This window comes from Artemia sp. Qi Xiang Cuo, chromosome 10 (genome assembly GCF_049724085.1).
Source record: "Artemia sp. Qi Xiang Cuo chromosome 10, ASM4972408v1, whole genome shotgun sequence".
In the NCBI taxonomy this organism is placed as follows: Eukaryota; Metazoa; Arthropoda; class Branchiopoda; order Anostraca; family Artemiidae; genus Artemia; species Artemia sp. Qi Xiang Cuo.
Window position 1 is genome coordinate 27,758,403 of NC_142803.1, and position 16,143 is coordinate 27,774,545.

The 16,143-nt window shown below is 36.9% G+C and overlaps 1 protein-coding gene across 1 annotated transcript in view; it reads left to right on the forward strand.

Moving 5' to 3' along the window:
- The window catches only part of LOC148947629 (uncharacterized), a 91,333-nt gene that overhangs the window by 25,048 nt on the left and 50,142 nt on the right, over positions 1-16,143 (forward strand). The window contains exons 3-4 of the mRNA XM_089095963.1: positions 585-700; positions 1,754-1,903. Of these exons, the coding sequence (XP_088952089.1) occupies positions 585-700; positions 1,754-1,903 (266 nt within the window). The remainder of the gene's footprint in view (positions 1-584; positions 701-1,753; positions 1,904-16,143) is intronic.

Here is a 16,143-nt window from a genome sequence, read left to right on the forward strand (position 1 = left end):
AATATGATGAAAATATAAGCGTTTAGGACCGAAATTATGGAAACTACAACAGAGAATTATGGAAAGCAGGCCGCCCAGAACGCATTATATTAAATATTTAACCTAACCACCTTAATGCACTAAATATAAAATTAAAATATAGTTACATAGATACTGTATATCTCGCTTAGGCTAAGCTGACTATTTCCGAATGGACACGGAAAATTGGTTTCATTACAGACCAAGAGCAATGTGTGGTCGCTATAACACGTAAGTAACTTTTTTAGAGATATTATGTTTATTATAGGTTTCTGTTTTTTTCATATTTTGATCTTAAATCATGAACAGGTAAGTAATATTTGCTTATAACTAACCTCTATTCAGCTTCCATTGATTGATATTTTCCTGTGGTATTTTTGAAATTATTTGAGAGCTAAAATTATTATTTCAAAGTAAGCTATTAAGTGAAGTCTTGAATTGTTTTCCTACTTATTCATTTAATTATTATTTTCAGCATTTTTATAACTCAATGTTTCATCTTAGAACTATTCGTGTATCAGTACTTGTGTTTAGAAAAGTGTTTGTGACTACTGTTCTTTAAATAGGTTATCTCGTTTACAAATGTGCAGTTGGTTCGAATCATTGGGAAAGAGCTCATGCTGCACCTACTAAAGCCACTGAAATTGTCATTCATGGACTTACTCCAGGCCAGCCATATCAGGTAAATTTATTTTATGTAGTTAGTATATTCAATAATTTAAGAATGCGCCACCAAAAAATAAAAAAGCAAATCGTTCAAATAAAGTTTAAACAACATTATTCGTTGGCTTTAAGATTTATTTTTTTGGCACTAGTTCATGGTGTTGTGAGGGGCCTAAAATTCCACTTAAACATGGGATGTGATGTCAGAGGCCGAAGGCCTGAGGCCGTTATTTATGACGACCAAAACCCGAACTGCATTACAATTATGATGTCTCATATCCGTTTCTTATTTTTTTTGTTTAATTTTCAGCCCATATTTGTGTTCAAATATAATTATTTATATAATTGAAATCTAGTCTTTGTGTGTATTTAATGTGAGGGGGTGGGGGTGGTTACACTTTTAGGTGTACACTCACAAAAAAGCTAAATTAATCTTATGTAAGATGCTCCGTGTTCATTTTTTATTTATTAATGTTTGTTATTAATTTTTTAATTACATTATGTAAACAAAATAAATTCAAAATATATCACAAAGAGGAAGTTGAAACCGACTCCAAAATTTGGCAATGTACAAGCACGCCACAGGCACTATTTTAATGTTTCTTGAAAAAGCCAAGAATATCTCAGGGAACATGACTGCAGATAAACCGAATTTCGGTCCTAATTTTAAAACCCCTGCTTATCCATAGTTTTTTTTTTTCTTAGAAAAATAACGCGACACTATTGCTCTCCTTTTCATTCACGCCAGTGCTAATTAATTTGGTATAGCTGAAGTTCCATCTGCCAAAATACAGAGGTCTTACCAGGATTCCATTTTCAAAAAGGGGGTAAGGGTTGACCTTACCATGAACTTGATATGGTCAAAACAGAACACAAACACGTATTCTTTATCACACTTTCGTTTTTATTGACGAAGCAATACCCCTAGTCATCATAGCTAGGCTGAAACTGGTCTGAGCTTTGAATTTGATCCCAAAAGTAAGGTTGTGTAAAATTACAAGAAATTAAACTGGCCAGGAAACCCTTTCAAATTTGCTTTCTATTTTTAATCAACCGTGTATTCCATTGATAGGTTCGGGTCATTGCTGAAAACAGTGTGGGCGCCTCGATGATTGCAAGCCCTACGTCAGACGCGTTTATTGCTCCGTATGACCAATTCTCAGCAAGACAACCCGAGTTTATACTAGATTTGCGTGATGTCACGGCTATTGAAGGAGAAAGGGTAAGATTTTTAGTTACATTTTTCTTGTTTAAATTCAATAACAGACCCAATTAATGTATTTTAAAATTTCTGGGAGATGAATAGAATAGAATTGTAAAATCATTTGGGCTCAAGTTGGAACATTGCCAATCCATAACAAGCCCATCTGCAATGAGGGGAATTTGTCCTGGTAAAAATGTGAAAATGAAACTTTTGGGAATGGACCACAGTATAAATTTATCCGAACATTAGCAAAAAGTCTTAAACTCTCCATTGAAGACTTCTGAAACACATCTAAAACCACACAAGCTGAACCACTCTTCATAACCCGCCTTTGCGCACGTGCAGTAACAAATGTTTGGCGCATCACGAAGAGAAACTATTGCCATGACTACTTGTACTTGTTGCGGAACGAGACACGGACGCCTCACGCGGCATCTAGAAGACTACGTATGATTGACTCCCATTTGTCGCAATATTGTGCCAGCTCTTCAGCGAACCGGAGCCAGCAGCTCTCCCACTTTCAGCCAAAATTTCGAAATCTACCAATGGAGTAGAGGTCGTTTTTGGCAGTTGTCCACCAGTTCTTAAATTGACCGCAAGGTCACCTGCGCCAATCTTTTAACGGGGCAGCTAGAAGAACTTGGTTTATGATGCGGTCACTGGGTCTTCTAAGGACATGACCAAGCCAACGCAGTCTTTTCTCTTTGAGAATCATGGTGGCGGGTTCGATGTTACAGCAGTGGTGGTGCACATCAACATTTGAGATTCTGTCGGAGTGTCGAATCCTCAGGATTTTCCGTAGACAGTGGTGGTCAAAGACTTCCAAATCATGGAGATGAAGCGCCTTCAGTGGCCAAGTCTCGACTGCATAGAAGAGAACAGATCTAACAGCCACTTTAATGACAGAAATTTTTGTCTTCATGCTGATCTCCCGCAGGATCCACAAATGGCGGCGGAGTTGTGAGAAGATGGCTTGGGTTTTTTTTATTCTGTTCTGTACGTTAAGGTCACAGCCTCCACGAGCATTTATTGTTGAGCCAAGATAGATGAAGCTGCCGACTTTTTCCAATTCTTGTCTGTAAACACAAGCTGATAATCCGACTGTATATTTAGGTCCATGTCTTTAGTTTTGACCGTGTTGATTTTCATACCCAGTAGCTGAGAAAAATGTGCTATTTCCTGTAACATTGCCTGGGCAGTTGCTGGATCAGCAGCAAGAGCATCGATGTCATCCGCATAATCCAGGTCAGACACGTTAATGCCCAATCCCGTAACAACAACATCAAAACTCGAGAATGCACTTTCTAGAATCCAGTCTATACAGTAGTTAAACAAAACAGGAGACAATATGCATCCCTGTTTTACACCACTTTCAACATTGAAGGGTCAGTTTCTTCACCCAGCACTCTTATTGTCGATTTGCAATGCTCGTAGTAGGCTTTCAACAGCTCTATGAATTCAACCGGCATGCCATCTTCCAACATGATTCGCCAGAGGTTTTTGCGGGTTACAGAGTCGAAAGCAGCCACAAAATCAAGGAACATGTTAATTATGGGGAGATTGTAGCGTTCGCACTGTTGGAGAATAAGGCGAAGAGTGAAGACCTGGTCAGTACACCCTAATCCCTCTTTGAAATCTGCACTGATTTTCACGTGTCCGCTGATCCCTTGCTTCCTCGACCTTTTAAGCAAAATCATCGCAAATAATTTGGTAGCCATATCCATGAGTGATATCCCTCGGAAGTTGTGGCTGTCGCATTTGTCCCCCTTTTTAAATACTCGGATTATTACTGAAACCTTTCAATCAGACAGGAAGGTCTTCTTCTCCCATATCAGACTGAAGAGGGTTTCTAGTTGCTCCGTTACAACGAGTGGTGAGGCCTTGTAGACCTCGGGAGGGTGACCATCCTCTGCAGGAGACTTATTGTTTTTTTTTATCGCGTTTAGTATCTCTGAAGCTGAGGGTGGTACCATGTCGATTTCATATGGTGGTCTTTCAGCTGTTGGTGGCAGCATCGGCGTTGCATCTTGGCTATCTGTATTTGGATTAAGCAGGTCTTTAGAGTGATTCTTCCAGTGATCAAGTTTACCTTGTACGTCAGGGATCACACATCCTTGAGCGCCTTTTAACGGACCAGGGATAGGTTACTGTATCCGAGTTATTTTTTTGAGGGTTCTATACAGCCTTCCTCTGTCATTATTTCTGGCTGCTTTTTTCATCTCTAAAGCTACCTCATCGCAAAATTGTTGGCGGTCTTGACGTAAGCTTGTTTTAACCAGTTTAAGTAGCGACTTTTTTACTGCGATTGACGCTTTTGATGCCTGTCGCCTAGCCTCGATTAGCTTTACAGTTTTCTCTGAGACATAATTTTCCCTCGTCTTTGCAGAGGCATAGCCGATAACTTCGGCGGCCACCTTTTCAGTGGTGTTCCGGAATTGTTTCCACCGGGTGGTAGGGTCTTCATCACAGTCGGTCAGGCTTGCGAACTTGTAAAAGTCTTCTTTCACTGTTTGGATTTTCAGTTTCTCCACGTTTAACTTCCTTTTTGAAGGTTGTCTCTTCCTCGTGCTCAACTTCAGGAGTATTTTTGTACCTACAAGCGTATGATCACTTCCAGATTTTGACCCCGTGCACGCCCCTCTGTAAGCTCGCGAATTGATGACTGAGGAGTGCCGACGCTGACGGATCAATATATGGTCAATTTGGGCAGTTTTGGAGCCATCGTTTGAGCTCCAAGTTATACTTTGAGAGGGTTTGTGTTGGAACATAGTGTTGGTGATGGTAAGGCTTTGAGATCTCGTGAACTGGGGTAGTCTATCCCCATTGCAGTACCGCTGGCCGTAAGCGAATTTGCCAACAATATCGCGAACATTGGGGTCTGTTTGGCAAATACGGAAGTTCCAATCACCCAATAAAATTAGGGAGTCTCGTTTAGGGTATTTCTGCAATGTAACCTCCAGACCAGCGTAGAAGGAGTCCTTATCAACATCCGTTGCCACTCTCGTTGGTGAATGGACAACAATGATAGAGATGATGGATCATCTTCCTTTAAGTCGTAGTCTGGCTCTTCTCAGGTTCACTGGATCCCGTGCAAGAAGAGCTTTTGCGCACGGTGGCCTATCATAAAGCCGACTCCATGGTCACCGGATCCATCATACACACCAGAGTTGAGGAATAAGTACGAGTTGTCGGAGTCACGGACTGGTATGGTTTCTTCAAACACTCCGTTCAATCTTGTCTCTGATAGACAAAGAACGTCTGCTTGGTAACGGTTCATTTCCATAGCAATCGCTAGCCTTGTTGATTCTCGCTTCGCCGATCCCACATTCCAGCTATAAACTTGGAATTCATCCTTTTGTAAATTGGTTTCACTCTAATAGGTCATACACTTGTCAATCTCGCCGCTATTCCAGGGAGTGGGATCGCACCGCTTACCGGGAACGCCATAGTAGGCATAGCTCGTACACTTGTCGATCTTGCTGCCATGCCAGGGAGCGGGATCACGTTGCTTACCGGGGACGCCGTAGTAGGCATAACATTTCTGGGAGTATTCATTTCTTTATAGATGTTTCATGGGAATTTAATTAACCGACAGGTCCCCTCCCCCGTCAGCCCCTCTTCCTTTCTCAACACGGGCTTGGGACCGGCTATGGCGGAGTTAATGCCCTGACGGTCTGGGAACTTCCCATACAGCGCACTATGAATGTGCATCATGTTTGGAGAAACTTTTCGCTACTGTTCGTATACATATTTATTCTGTGGAATGAATCTAAAGCTCAACTAAGGACTGTGGAATTATTTTCAAATAATATTATGTTATCTAGCGTTATCCCAACTCCTGTCTTATCTCATATGTCAAAAAACTTAAACCATTAGTCCAAAACAAATCCTTATTTCGAGCTTAGTCTTTCTAATTCTCATAATATCGAAAATAAAACCATAAAAGACCGTAACCAAGATTACTCAACAAAACAGCAAATGAATGAGAATTAACCGTTTAATATACATATACTTACACTTAAGCCTTAAATTCGTAATTATTTTGGATTTATTAAAATTAAAAAGTGAAAACATTTAAAATATATGGTTTTCAGTAAAGTACAAATTATGTTCTGGTCTTCAGAAGGCATGGAGAAGTCAAATCCACTAATCTTAATTTCTGCTCGTTTTGAGTTTGGCTTAGATACTTATTGTAATTTCCGTTCGTTTTTGGATTTCTTTTATTTATTGATGGTAAATTTTGGCTTTTTTACTCTTGGAAAGCTATTTGACTTTATTTCTGCTCATTTTTGGTTTGATATAGCTCTTCAATTCTTCTGAAAAGACTTATTTTGTGAAAAAAGTTTTATAAATTAATTTTTATTTATTTTAGTTGACATAGTTACTCATAAAAGGCTACGAACCTAAGAAAATTTACCTTATTTTCTAAACAGGAGGAAAACACCCACTAAAAGTCAAAAAATTTTCGTGGAAATCACATCATCAGATCGTGTGTGTCAGAGAACCACACTGGAGGTGTTTCAAGCTCCTATTTGCAAAAATGTGGAATTTTGTATTTTTTTGCCAGAAGAAAGATCACAAATATGTGTTTATTTGTTGTTGTTTTTTTCCAGGGGTGGGCGTATCGAACCAATGGTCCTAGAACATTGGGAGAGGGCTCATTTGAACGGAAATTGAAAGTTTTTGTGCCCCTTTAACGTGACCAAAAAGATCGGAGGGGAACTAGCCCCCTCTCACGTCCCTTTCTTTCCAAAAAAAAAACTAGAAAATTTTTATCAAAATTTTGAGAAAACCATTTTATTCAGCCTAGTTGAAAAATCCCAAAACTGTGCCATTGGAGATAAAATGACCTCTCACATCCCCTGGGGACAGGTCTTTAATTTATAAAATTTGGCCATTGTTTACCTATAGTATTTGTTATTGGGAAGTATACAGACAATTTTCGGGGGTTGATTTCGTGCTCGGGTTGGGTTTCTATAGGGGTAATTTTCCATGGAGAGGGAAACTTCCGAGATTAAACTTTACAGGGGAGATTTTACGCTGTGGGGATATGAGAGAACTCCTATATGAAATTCATTTTATTTGTCTTACTTTCTCTTTGCCAACTTAATTTTGCATGTGGAGATCTTCCGGGGGAATTATCCGGGGGAAATTTTCAGCGTGTTTCGATTTTCGGGAAGTAATTTCCATAGAAGGGAGGATTTTCAATGAAAGTCTTTTCCAATGAAAGTATACTAAGGGTGATTTTTCAGAATGAATCTTCTTCAAGAAATTTAACGGAGAGGAGGGGGAGTTTCCAGCGAGAATGGAATCGTTCGAAAGGAATTTTAAGCGGAGTCGTATTTTTCATTGTAGGAACTTTCCCTGGGGAGTTTCCTGTGAGGGGAGGAAATTTTTCATAAAGGGTGACCAAGATTTACCGATATTAATTGAAGAACGATCAGAAAATTAAATTAAAAAACGAGTTTTTGTAAGTGAAAAGGAGTAACATTAAAACTCAAACAACAGAAATTATTCGGTGTATAGCGAGGTTATCCCCCTTTCCAGTGCCTTGCTCTGTACGCTAAAGTTTGGCTGTTTGTTCCAAATTTTTAAGAACGACACCTGAAACGCAAGGGCTGTTTAATTAGGATAGGAAGCCCTTTTAAAAGTGCAAAGAGTCTTAGCATGTAGAGCTAGGTATTGAGGAGGGGGCAACCGCTTCACATAAGGAAGAACTTCTGTTCCTTTTGAGTTCTAGTGTTTCTTCTTACTTTCAGTTGAAAAAGCTAACTTTTTTGTTTAACTTCTTTAAAAATCCATAATTTGGTTTATTATTTATTTTATTGGAGAAAATTTTCAACAATTTTAATAGCATACGTCCTTTTGAAAAATCTAACACACATAGTATTGTTTAATTTAGTTTTACATATCATCAAGTATTCTTGAAACAATACATTGTTTCAACATTCTCCAAAATTTTAGCTTTAATAACAGTAGTAGGCCTACCACTAGGAATTGTAGTATCAGTAGTAGAAGTAGCAGTAAAATTAGTAGTAGCCTTAGCTTTAGTAGCAGTAGCAGCAGTAATGGTAACAACAGTAGCAGTGGGGGTAGTAGCAGTAGAAGTGGTAGAAGAAGTAGCAGTAGGATGTAAATATTGCCTCTTGGTTAGTCCAACACTAGTAGAATGGGGGGTGCTACTCCCGTACGAACACCATATATGGGCATAGAATACTGAACGAACTCCAAATATGGGCATAGAGTCATTAGGGAGAACACGTGGTTAATGGGGTCAATGACCTCTTTTTCCAAGGTCGATTTATTTGTTGTTTCTATGTGTAATAGCTCGGGGACGAAGGTTGCACATGCGCATTGAATTCTAACGGGAACAATGTTATTGATCTAGGACTTGAGGGGGAAGTGAATTTCCGAGAAATTGATTGCGTAATCAAAGTGTGTCAACAACAACAACAACGACCTTGACATTCGCTGAGAGCGTGCACTTACAACAACAAAAACCCGGAATTTGGAACACCTGTGCTGTCGACCTCAATTCACCTATCGTGAATCAATAAGTCCCCTTAGAAACAACAAATTAATTTCCCTTTCTTGACATATCAATCAATCAATGACATCATCTATCAGACTTTAAAAATTTTCGCCTAGAAACATTTCTCCAGGAATAGATTCAAGTCATTAATGTCTTTGCCTCGGGAACAGTTCTACTGGTCGAACTCCAAAAGATATTAATAACCACAGGCCATGGAAACAATTAGGCAAGAAACATCTTAGCGATGAATTGTTTTAGCGCGCGAAAAGGTTTCATATTAATTTGAAATGCGTTAGCACAGAGATGCCAATAACAAAGGAACACGCTGAATTTACGTTTAGGGATTATTTGGGCGAAACCGTTTTAGACAGGTTATGGAACTATTTCGGCGAAACAGATAGAGACATTTTAAAAGAAGATTTTTGAAGAGATTTTAGAAGAGAATTTAAAGGTGAAACAGTGTTGTGAGGTCCTCTAACCCAACCCCAAAGGGTTCCAATCCTCCTACCCCAACCCCGAAGGAAGCCCCCGGTCCTCAAAGCCCCCCAATCTCCCAAAGGCCCTCCACCGGTCCCCAAATGTCCCCCAGGCCCCCAAATGCCCCCCCGGACACTCAAAGGTCCCCCAAGCTCCCAAAGGGCCACCGGCGCCCCCAAAGGCCCACCCCAGACCCTCAACGGCCATCCCCGGGCCCCCAAAGGCCCATCGAGTTCCCAAAAGACCAACAGGGTTCCAAAGGCCCTCCACCGGTCCCCAAATGTCCCCCAGGCTCCCAACTGGCCCCCCGGCCCCCCCAAGGCCCACCCCCGGCCCCCAAAGGTCCACCCGGCTCCCCAAGGACCCATCGGTCCTCAAGTGCCCCCCCGACCCCCAAAGGCCCTCCCTGGGCCCCAAAGGCCCTCCACCGGTCCCCAAATGTCCCCCAGGCACCCACAGGCCCTCCCGGCGCCCCACAGGCCCACCCAGTCCCCCACAGGCCATCCCCGGCCCCCCAAAGACCCATCGAGTTTCCAAAAGACCAACAGGGTTCCCAAGGCCCTCCACCCGGCCCCAAATGGCCCCCAGGCACCCCACTGGCCCCCCGGACCCCCAAAGGCCCGCCCTCGGCACCCAAAGGTCCACCGGGCTCCCAAAGGACCAATCAGTCCTCAAGTGCCCCCCAGACCCCCAAACGCCCATCCTGGGCCCCAAAGGCCCTCCACCGGTCCTCAAAGGGCCCCCAGGCCCCCAAAGGCCCACCCGGCACCCCAAAGGCCCACCTCCACCCCCAAATGCCATCACCGGACCCCCAAGCCCAACCCCGGAGTGGGTGGTTGTGGTTTACCTTGTCACCGTTACAGTTTCTTGATTTTTCAAAGTTCATTCTGAATTTCTTTCGTTGAAACGCAAGAGTTGGAATATTTCAGTAGCGTTCAGTTGTGGTTTACCTTGTCACAGTTACATTTTCTTGATTTTTCAAAGTTCATTCTGAATTTCTTTCATTGAAATGCAAGAGTTGGAATATTTCAGTAGTGTTTGGTTGTGGTTTACCTTGTCACAGTTACATTTTCTTGATTTTTCAAAGTTCATTTTGAATTTCTTTCGTTGAAAAGAAAGAATTGGAATATTTCACTAGTGTTTGGTCGTGGTTTACCTTGTCACAGTTTCATTTTCTTGATTTTTCAAAGTTCATTTTGAATTTCTTTTGTTGAAATGCAAGAGTTCGAATATTTCAGTAGCGTTCGGTTATGGTTTACCTTGTCAAAGTTACATTTTCTTGATTTTTCAAAGCTCATTTTGAATTTCCTTTGTTGAAATGCAAGAGTTGGAATATTTCAGTAGTGTTTGGTTGTGGTTTACCTTGTCACAGTTACATTTTCTTGATTTTTCAAGGTTCATTTGAATTTATTTCATTGAAATGCATGAGTTGGACTATTTCAGTAGTGTTTGGTTGTGGCTTACCTTGTCACAGTTAAATTTTCTTGATTTTTCAAAGTTCATATTGAATTTCTTTCGTTGAAATGCAATAGTTGGAATATTTCAGTAGTGTTTGGTTGTGGTTTACCTTGTCACAGTTACATTTTCTTGATTTTTCAAAGTTCATTTGAATTTATTTTGTTGAAATTCAAGAGTTGTACTATTTCAGTAGCGTTAGGTTGTGGTTTACCTTGTCAAAGTTACATTTTCTTGATTTTTCAAAGTTCATTTTGAATTTCCTTTGTTGAAATGCAAGAGTTGGAATATTTCAGTAGTGTTTGGTTATGGTTTACCTTGTCAAATTTAAATTTTCTTGATTTTTCAAAGTTCATTTTGAATTTCTGTCATTGAAATGCAAGTTAGAATTTTTCAGTAGCGTTTAGTTGTGGTTTACCATGTCACAGTTAAATTTTCTTGATTTTTCAAAGTTCATTTTGAATTTCTTTTGTTGAAAAGCAAGAGTTGGAATATTTCAGTAGAGTTCGGTTGTGGTTTACCATGTCACAGTTACATTTTATTGATTTTTCAAAGCTCATTTTGAATTTCCTTAGTTGAAATGCAAGAGTTGGAATATTTCAGTAGTGTTTGGTTGTGGTTTAGCTTGTCAAAGTTACATTTTCTTGATTTTTCAAAGTTCATTTTGAATTTATTTAAGTTAAATGCAATAGTTGGAATATTTCAGAAGTTTTTTTTTTTTGTTTTAATTGTAACATTAAGATTTTTTTTCTTTTTAAAATCTAATTTAGAATTTATTTAGTTTAAATTAAAGATTTTGAATATTTAGGTAGTGTTTTCATGTGGTTTAACTTGTAAAATTTAAATTTTCTTGATTTTTCAAAGTTCATTTGAATTTCTTTTGTTGAAATGCAAGAGTTGGACTATTTCAGTAGCGTTTGGTTGTGGTTTACCTTGTCAAAGTTACATTTTCTTGATTTTTCAAAGTTCATTTTGAATTTCCTTTGTTGAAATGCAAGAGTTGGACTATTTCAGTAGTGTTTGCTTTTGGTTTACATTGTCACAGTTACATTTTAATGATTTTTCAAAGATCATTTTGAATTTCTTTCGTTGAAATGCAAGAGTTGGACTATTTCAGTAGTGTTTGGTTGTGGTTTACCTTGTCACAGTTACATTTTCTTGATTTTTCAAAGTTCATTTTGAATTTCTTTCATTGAAATGCAAGAGTTGGACAATTTCAGTAGTGTTTGCTTATGGTTTACCTTGTCACAGTTACATTTTCCTGATTTTTGAAAGCTCATTTTGAATTTCTTTCATTGACATGAAAGTGTTTGACTATTTCAGAAGCGTGTGCTCATAGATTAAAAGATCACGTTTTAATTTTCATCAATTTTCAAACTCCAGATTGAATTTACTTCATTGGAAATAATGAGTTGTAGTATTTCAGTGGTGTTCTTTTATGGTATAACTATTAACAGGTAAATTTTCACGAATTTTCAAAGTTCATTTGAATTTATATTGATGAAATGCAAGAGTTGGAATATTTCAATAGTGTTTGGATGTGGATTACCTTGTCACAGTTAAATTCTCTTGTTTTTTCAAAGTTCATTTTGAATTTCTTTCGTTGAAATGCAAGAATTGGAATATTTCAGTAGTGTTTGGTCGTGGTTTACCTTGTCACAGTTACATTTTCTTGATTTCTCAAAGTTCATTTTGAATTTCTTTTGTTGAAATGCAAGAGTTGGAATATTTCAGTTGCGTTCGGCTGTGGTTTACCTTGTCACAGTTACATTTTCTTGATTTTTCAAAGTTCATTTTGAATTTCCTTTGTTGAAATGCAAGACTTGGAATATTTCAGTAGTGTTTGGTTGTGGTTTACCTTGTCACAGTTACATTTTCTTGATTTTTCAAAGTTCATTTGAATTTCTTTCGTTGAAATTCAAGAGTTGGACTATTTCAGTAGTGTTTGGTTGTGGTTTACCTTGTCACAGTTACATTTTCTTGATTTTTCAAAGTTCATTTTGAATTTCTTTCGTTGAAATGAAATAGTTGGAATATTTCAGTTGCGTTCGGTTGTGGTTTAACTTGTCACAGTTACATTTTCTTGATTTTTCAAAGTTCATTTGAATTTCTTTTGTTGAAATGCAAGAGTTGGAATATTTCAGTAGCGTTCGGTTGTGGTTTAACTTGTCAAAGTTACATTTTCTTGATTTTTCAAAGTTCATTTTGAATTTCTTTCGTTGAAAAGCAAGAGTTGGACTATTTCAGTAGTTTTTGGTTGTGGTTTACCATGTCACAGTTACATTTTCTAGATTTTTCAAAGTTCATTTGAATTTCTTTCATTGAAATTCAAGAGTTGGAATATTTCAGCAGTGTTTGGTCGTGGTTTGCAATATCACAGTTAAATTTTCATGATTTTTCAAAGTTCATTTTGAATTTCTTTAGTTGAAATGCAAGAGTTGGACTATTTCAGTAGTGTTTGCTTATGGTTTACCTTTGTCACAGTTACATTTTCATGATTTTTCAAAGATCATTTTGAATTTCTTTCGTTGAAATGCAAGAGTTGGAATATTTCAGTAGTGTTTGCTTATGGTTTACCTTGTCACAGTTATATTTTCATGATTTTTCAAAGTTCATATGAATTTATTTCGTTTAAATACAAGAGTTGGAATATTTCAGAAGTGTTTAGTTGTGGTTTACCGTGTCACAGTTACATTTTCTTGAATTTTCAAAGTTCATTTCGAATTTCTGTCGTTGAAATGCTAGAGTTGGAATATTTCAGTAGTGTATGGTTATGGTTTACCTTATCACATTTACATATTCATGATTTTTCAAAGCCCATTTTGAATTTCTTTCGTTAAAATGCAAGAGTTGGAATATCTCAGTAGTGTTTGGTTATGGTTTACCTTTTCACAGTTACATTTTCTTGATTTTTAAAAGTTCATATGAATTTCTTTAGTTGAAATTCAATAGATGGAATATTTCAGTAGTGTTTGGTTATGGTTTACCTTGTCACAGTTACATTTTCTTAATTTTTAAAAGTTCATTTCGAATTTCTTTCGTTGAAAAGCAAGAGTTGGACTATTTCAGTAGTGTTTGGTTATGGTTTACCTTGTCACAGTTACATTTTCTTGATTTTTCAAAAGCTCATTTTGAATTTCTTTCGTTGAAATGCAAGAGTTGGACTATTTCAGTAGTGTTTGGTTATGGTTTACCTTGTCACAGTTACATTTCCTGATTTTTCAAAGTTCATTTTGAATTTCTTTCGTTGAAATGCAAGAGTTGGACTATTTCAGTAGTGTCTGGTTATGGTTTACCTTGTCACAGTTACATTTTCCTGATTTTTCAAAGTTCATTTTGAATTTCTTTCCTTGAAAAGCAAGAGTTGGACTATTTCACTAGTGTTTGGTTATGGTTTACCTTGTCACAGTTACATTTTCTTGATTTTTCAAAGTTCATTGTGAATTGCTTTCGTTGAAATGCAAGAGTTGGAATATTTCACTAGTGTTTGGTTATGGTTTACCTTGTCACAGTTACATTTTCTTGATTTTTCAAAGTTAATTTTGAATTTCTTTAGTTGAAATGCAAGAGCTGGAATATTTCAATGGTGTTGAGTCATGATTTACCTTCTCACAGTTAAATTCTATTGATTGTTCAAATTTCATTTCGAATTTCTTTCGTTGAAATGCAAGAGTTGGAATATTTCAGTAGTGTTTGGTTGTGGTTTACCTTTTCAAAGTTAAAGTTACTAGATTTTTCAATGTTCATTTGAATTTATTTAGTTGAAACGCAAGAGTTGGAATATTTAACTAGTGTTTGGTTGTGGTTTACATAGTAACAATTATACTTTCTTTATTTTTCAAAGTTCATTTTTAATTTCTTTCGTTGAAATGCCTGATTTGGAATATTTAAATAGTTTTTGGTTGTGGTTTACCATGTCACAATTATATTTTCTTGATTTTTAAAAGCTCATTTTTGATTTTATTTATTTGAAAAGAAAGAGTTGGAATATTTCAGTAATGTTTGCTTGTGGTTTACATTGTCACAGTTACATTTTCTTGATTTTTAAAAGTTCATTTTAATTTCTTTACTTGAAATTCAAGAGTTTGAATATTTCAGAAGTGTTTGGTTGTGGTTTACCTTGGCACAGTTACATTTTCTTGATTTTTCAAATATCATTTTGAATTTCTTTCGTTGAAATGCAAGAGTTGGAATATTTCAGTAGTGTTTGCTTGTGGTTTACCTTGTCACAGTTACATTTTCTTGATTTTTCAAAGTTCATTTGAATTTATTTAGTTGAAATGCAAGAGTTGGACTATTTCAGTAGCGTTGGGTTGTGGTTTACCTTTTCACAGGTACATTTTCTTGATTTTTCAAAGTTCATTTTGAATTCCTATCTTTGAAATGCAAGAGTTGGAATATTTCAGTTGTGTTTGCTTGTGGTTTACCTTGTCACAGTTACATTTTCTTGATTTTTCAAAGTTCATTATGAATTTATTTAGTTGAAAAGTAAGAATTGGAATATTTTAGTAGTGATTGGTAGTGGTTTACCTTGTCACAGTTACATTTTCTTGATTTTTCAAAGTTCATTTTAATTTATTTCCTTGAAATGCAAGAGTTGGAATATTTCAGAAGTGTTTGGTTGTGGTATACCTTGCCACAGTTACATTTTCTTGATTTTTCAAAGTTCATTTTGAATTTGTTTCGTTGAAATGCAATAGTTGGAATATTTCAGTAGTGTTTGGTCGTGGTTTACCTTGTCACAGTTACATTTTCTTGATTTTTCAAAGTTCATTTTGAATTTCTTTCATTCAAATGCAAGAGTTGGACAATTTCAGTAGTGTTTGGTTGTGGTTTACCTTGTCACAGTTACATTTTCATGATTTTTCAAAGCAGATTTTGAATTTCTTTCGTTGAAATTCAAGAGTTGGAATATTTCAGTAGTGTTTGCTTATGGTTTACCTTGTCACAGTTACATTTTCTTGATTTTTCAAAGTTCATTTTGAATTTCTTTCGTTGAAATGCAAGAGTTGGAATATTTCAGTAGTGTTTGGTTTTGGTTTACCTTGTCAAAGTTACATTTTCTTGATTTTTCAAAGTTCATTTTGAATTTCTTTCATTGAAATGCAAGAGTTGGACTATTTCAGCGGTGTTTGGTTATTGTTTACATTATAACTGATACATTTTCTTGATTTTTCAAAGCTCATTTTGAATTTCTTTCGTTGAAAAGAAAGAGTTGGAATATTTCAGTAGTGTTTGCTTATGGTTTACCTTGTCACAGTTGCATTTTCTCGATTTTTCAAAGTTCATTTGAATTTCTTTCGTTAAAATGCAAGAGTTGGAATATTTCAGCAGTGTTTGGTTGTGGTTTACCTTGCCACAGTTACATTTTCACAATTTTCACAGTTAAGTTAGTTAGGTTAGGTTAAGTTAGGTTAGGCTAGGTTGGCCTACGTACGAGCGCGTACGTAGGCTAACCTAGCCTAACCTAACTTAACCTAACCTAACTTAACTTAACTGTGAAAATTGTGAAAATTTAACTGTGGCAAGGTAAACCACAACCAAACACTTCTGAAATATTCCAACTCTTGCATTTCAATGAAAGAAATTCAAATTAACATTTAAAAATCGATCAAAATTAACTTTAACAAGTAAAAACATGAGCAAACACTACTGAGATAGTCCAACTTCTGCATTTCAATGATATAATTTCAAAATGAAAATTCTAAAATAAAGAAAATGTAGGTGTGATATGTTTAACCATAACAATAAACTACTGAAAAAGTACAACTCTTGCATTTCAACGAAAGAAATT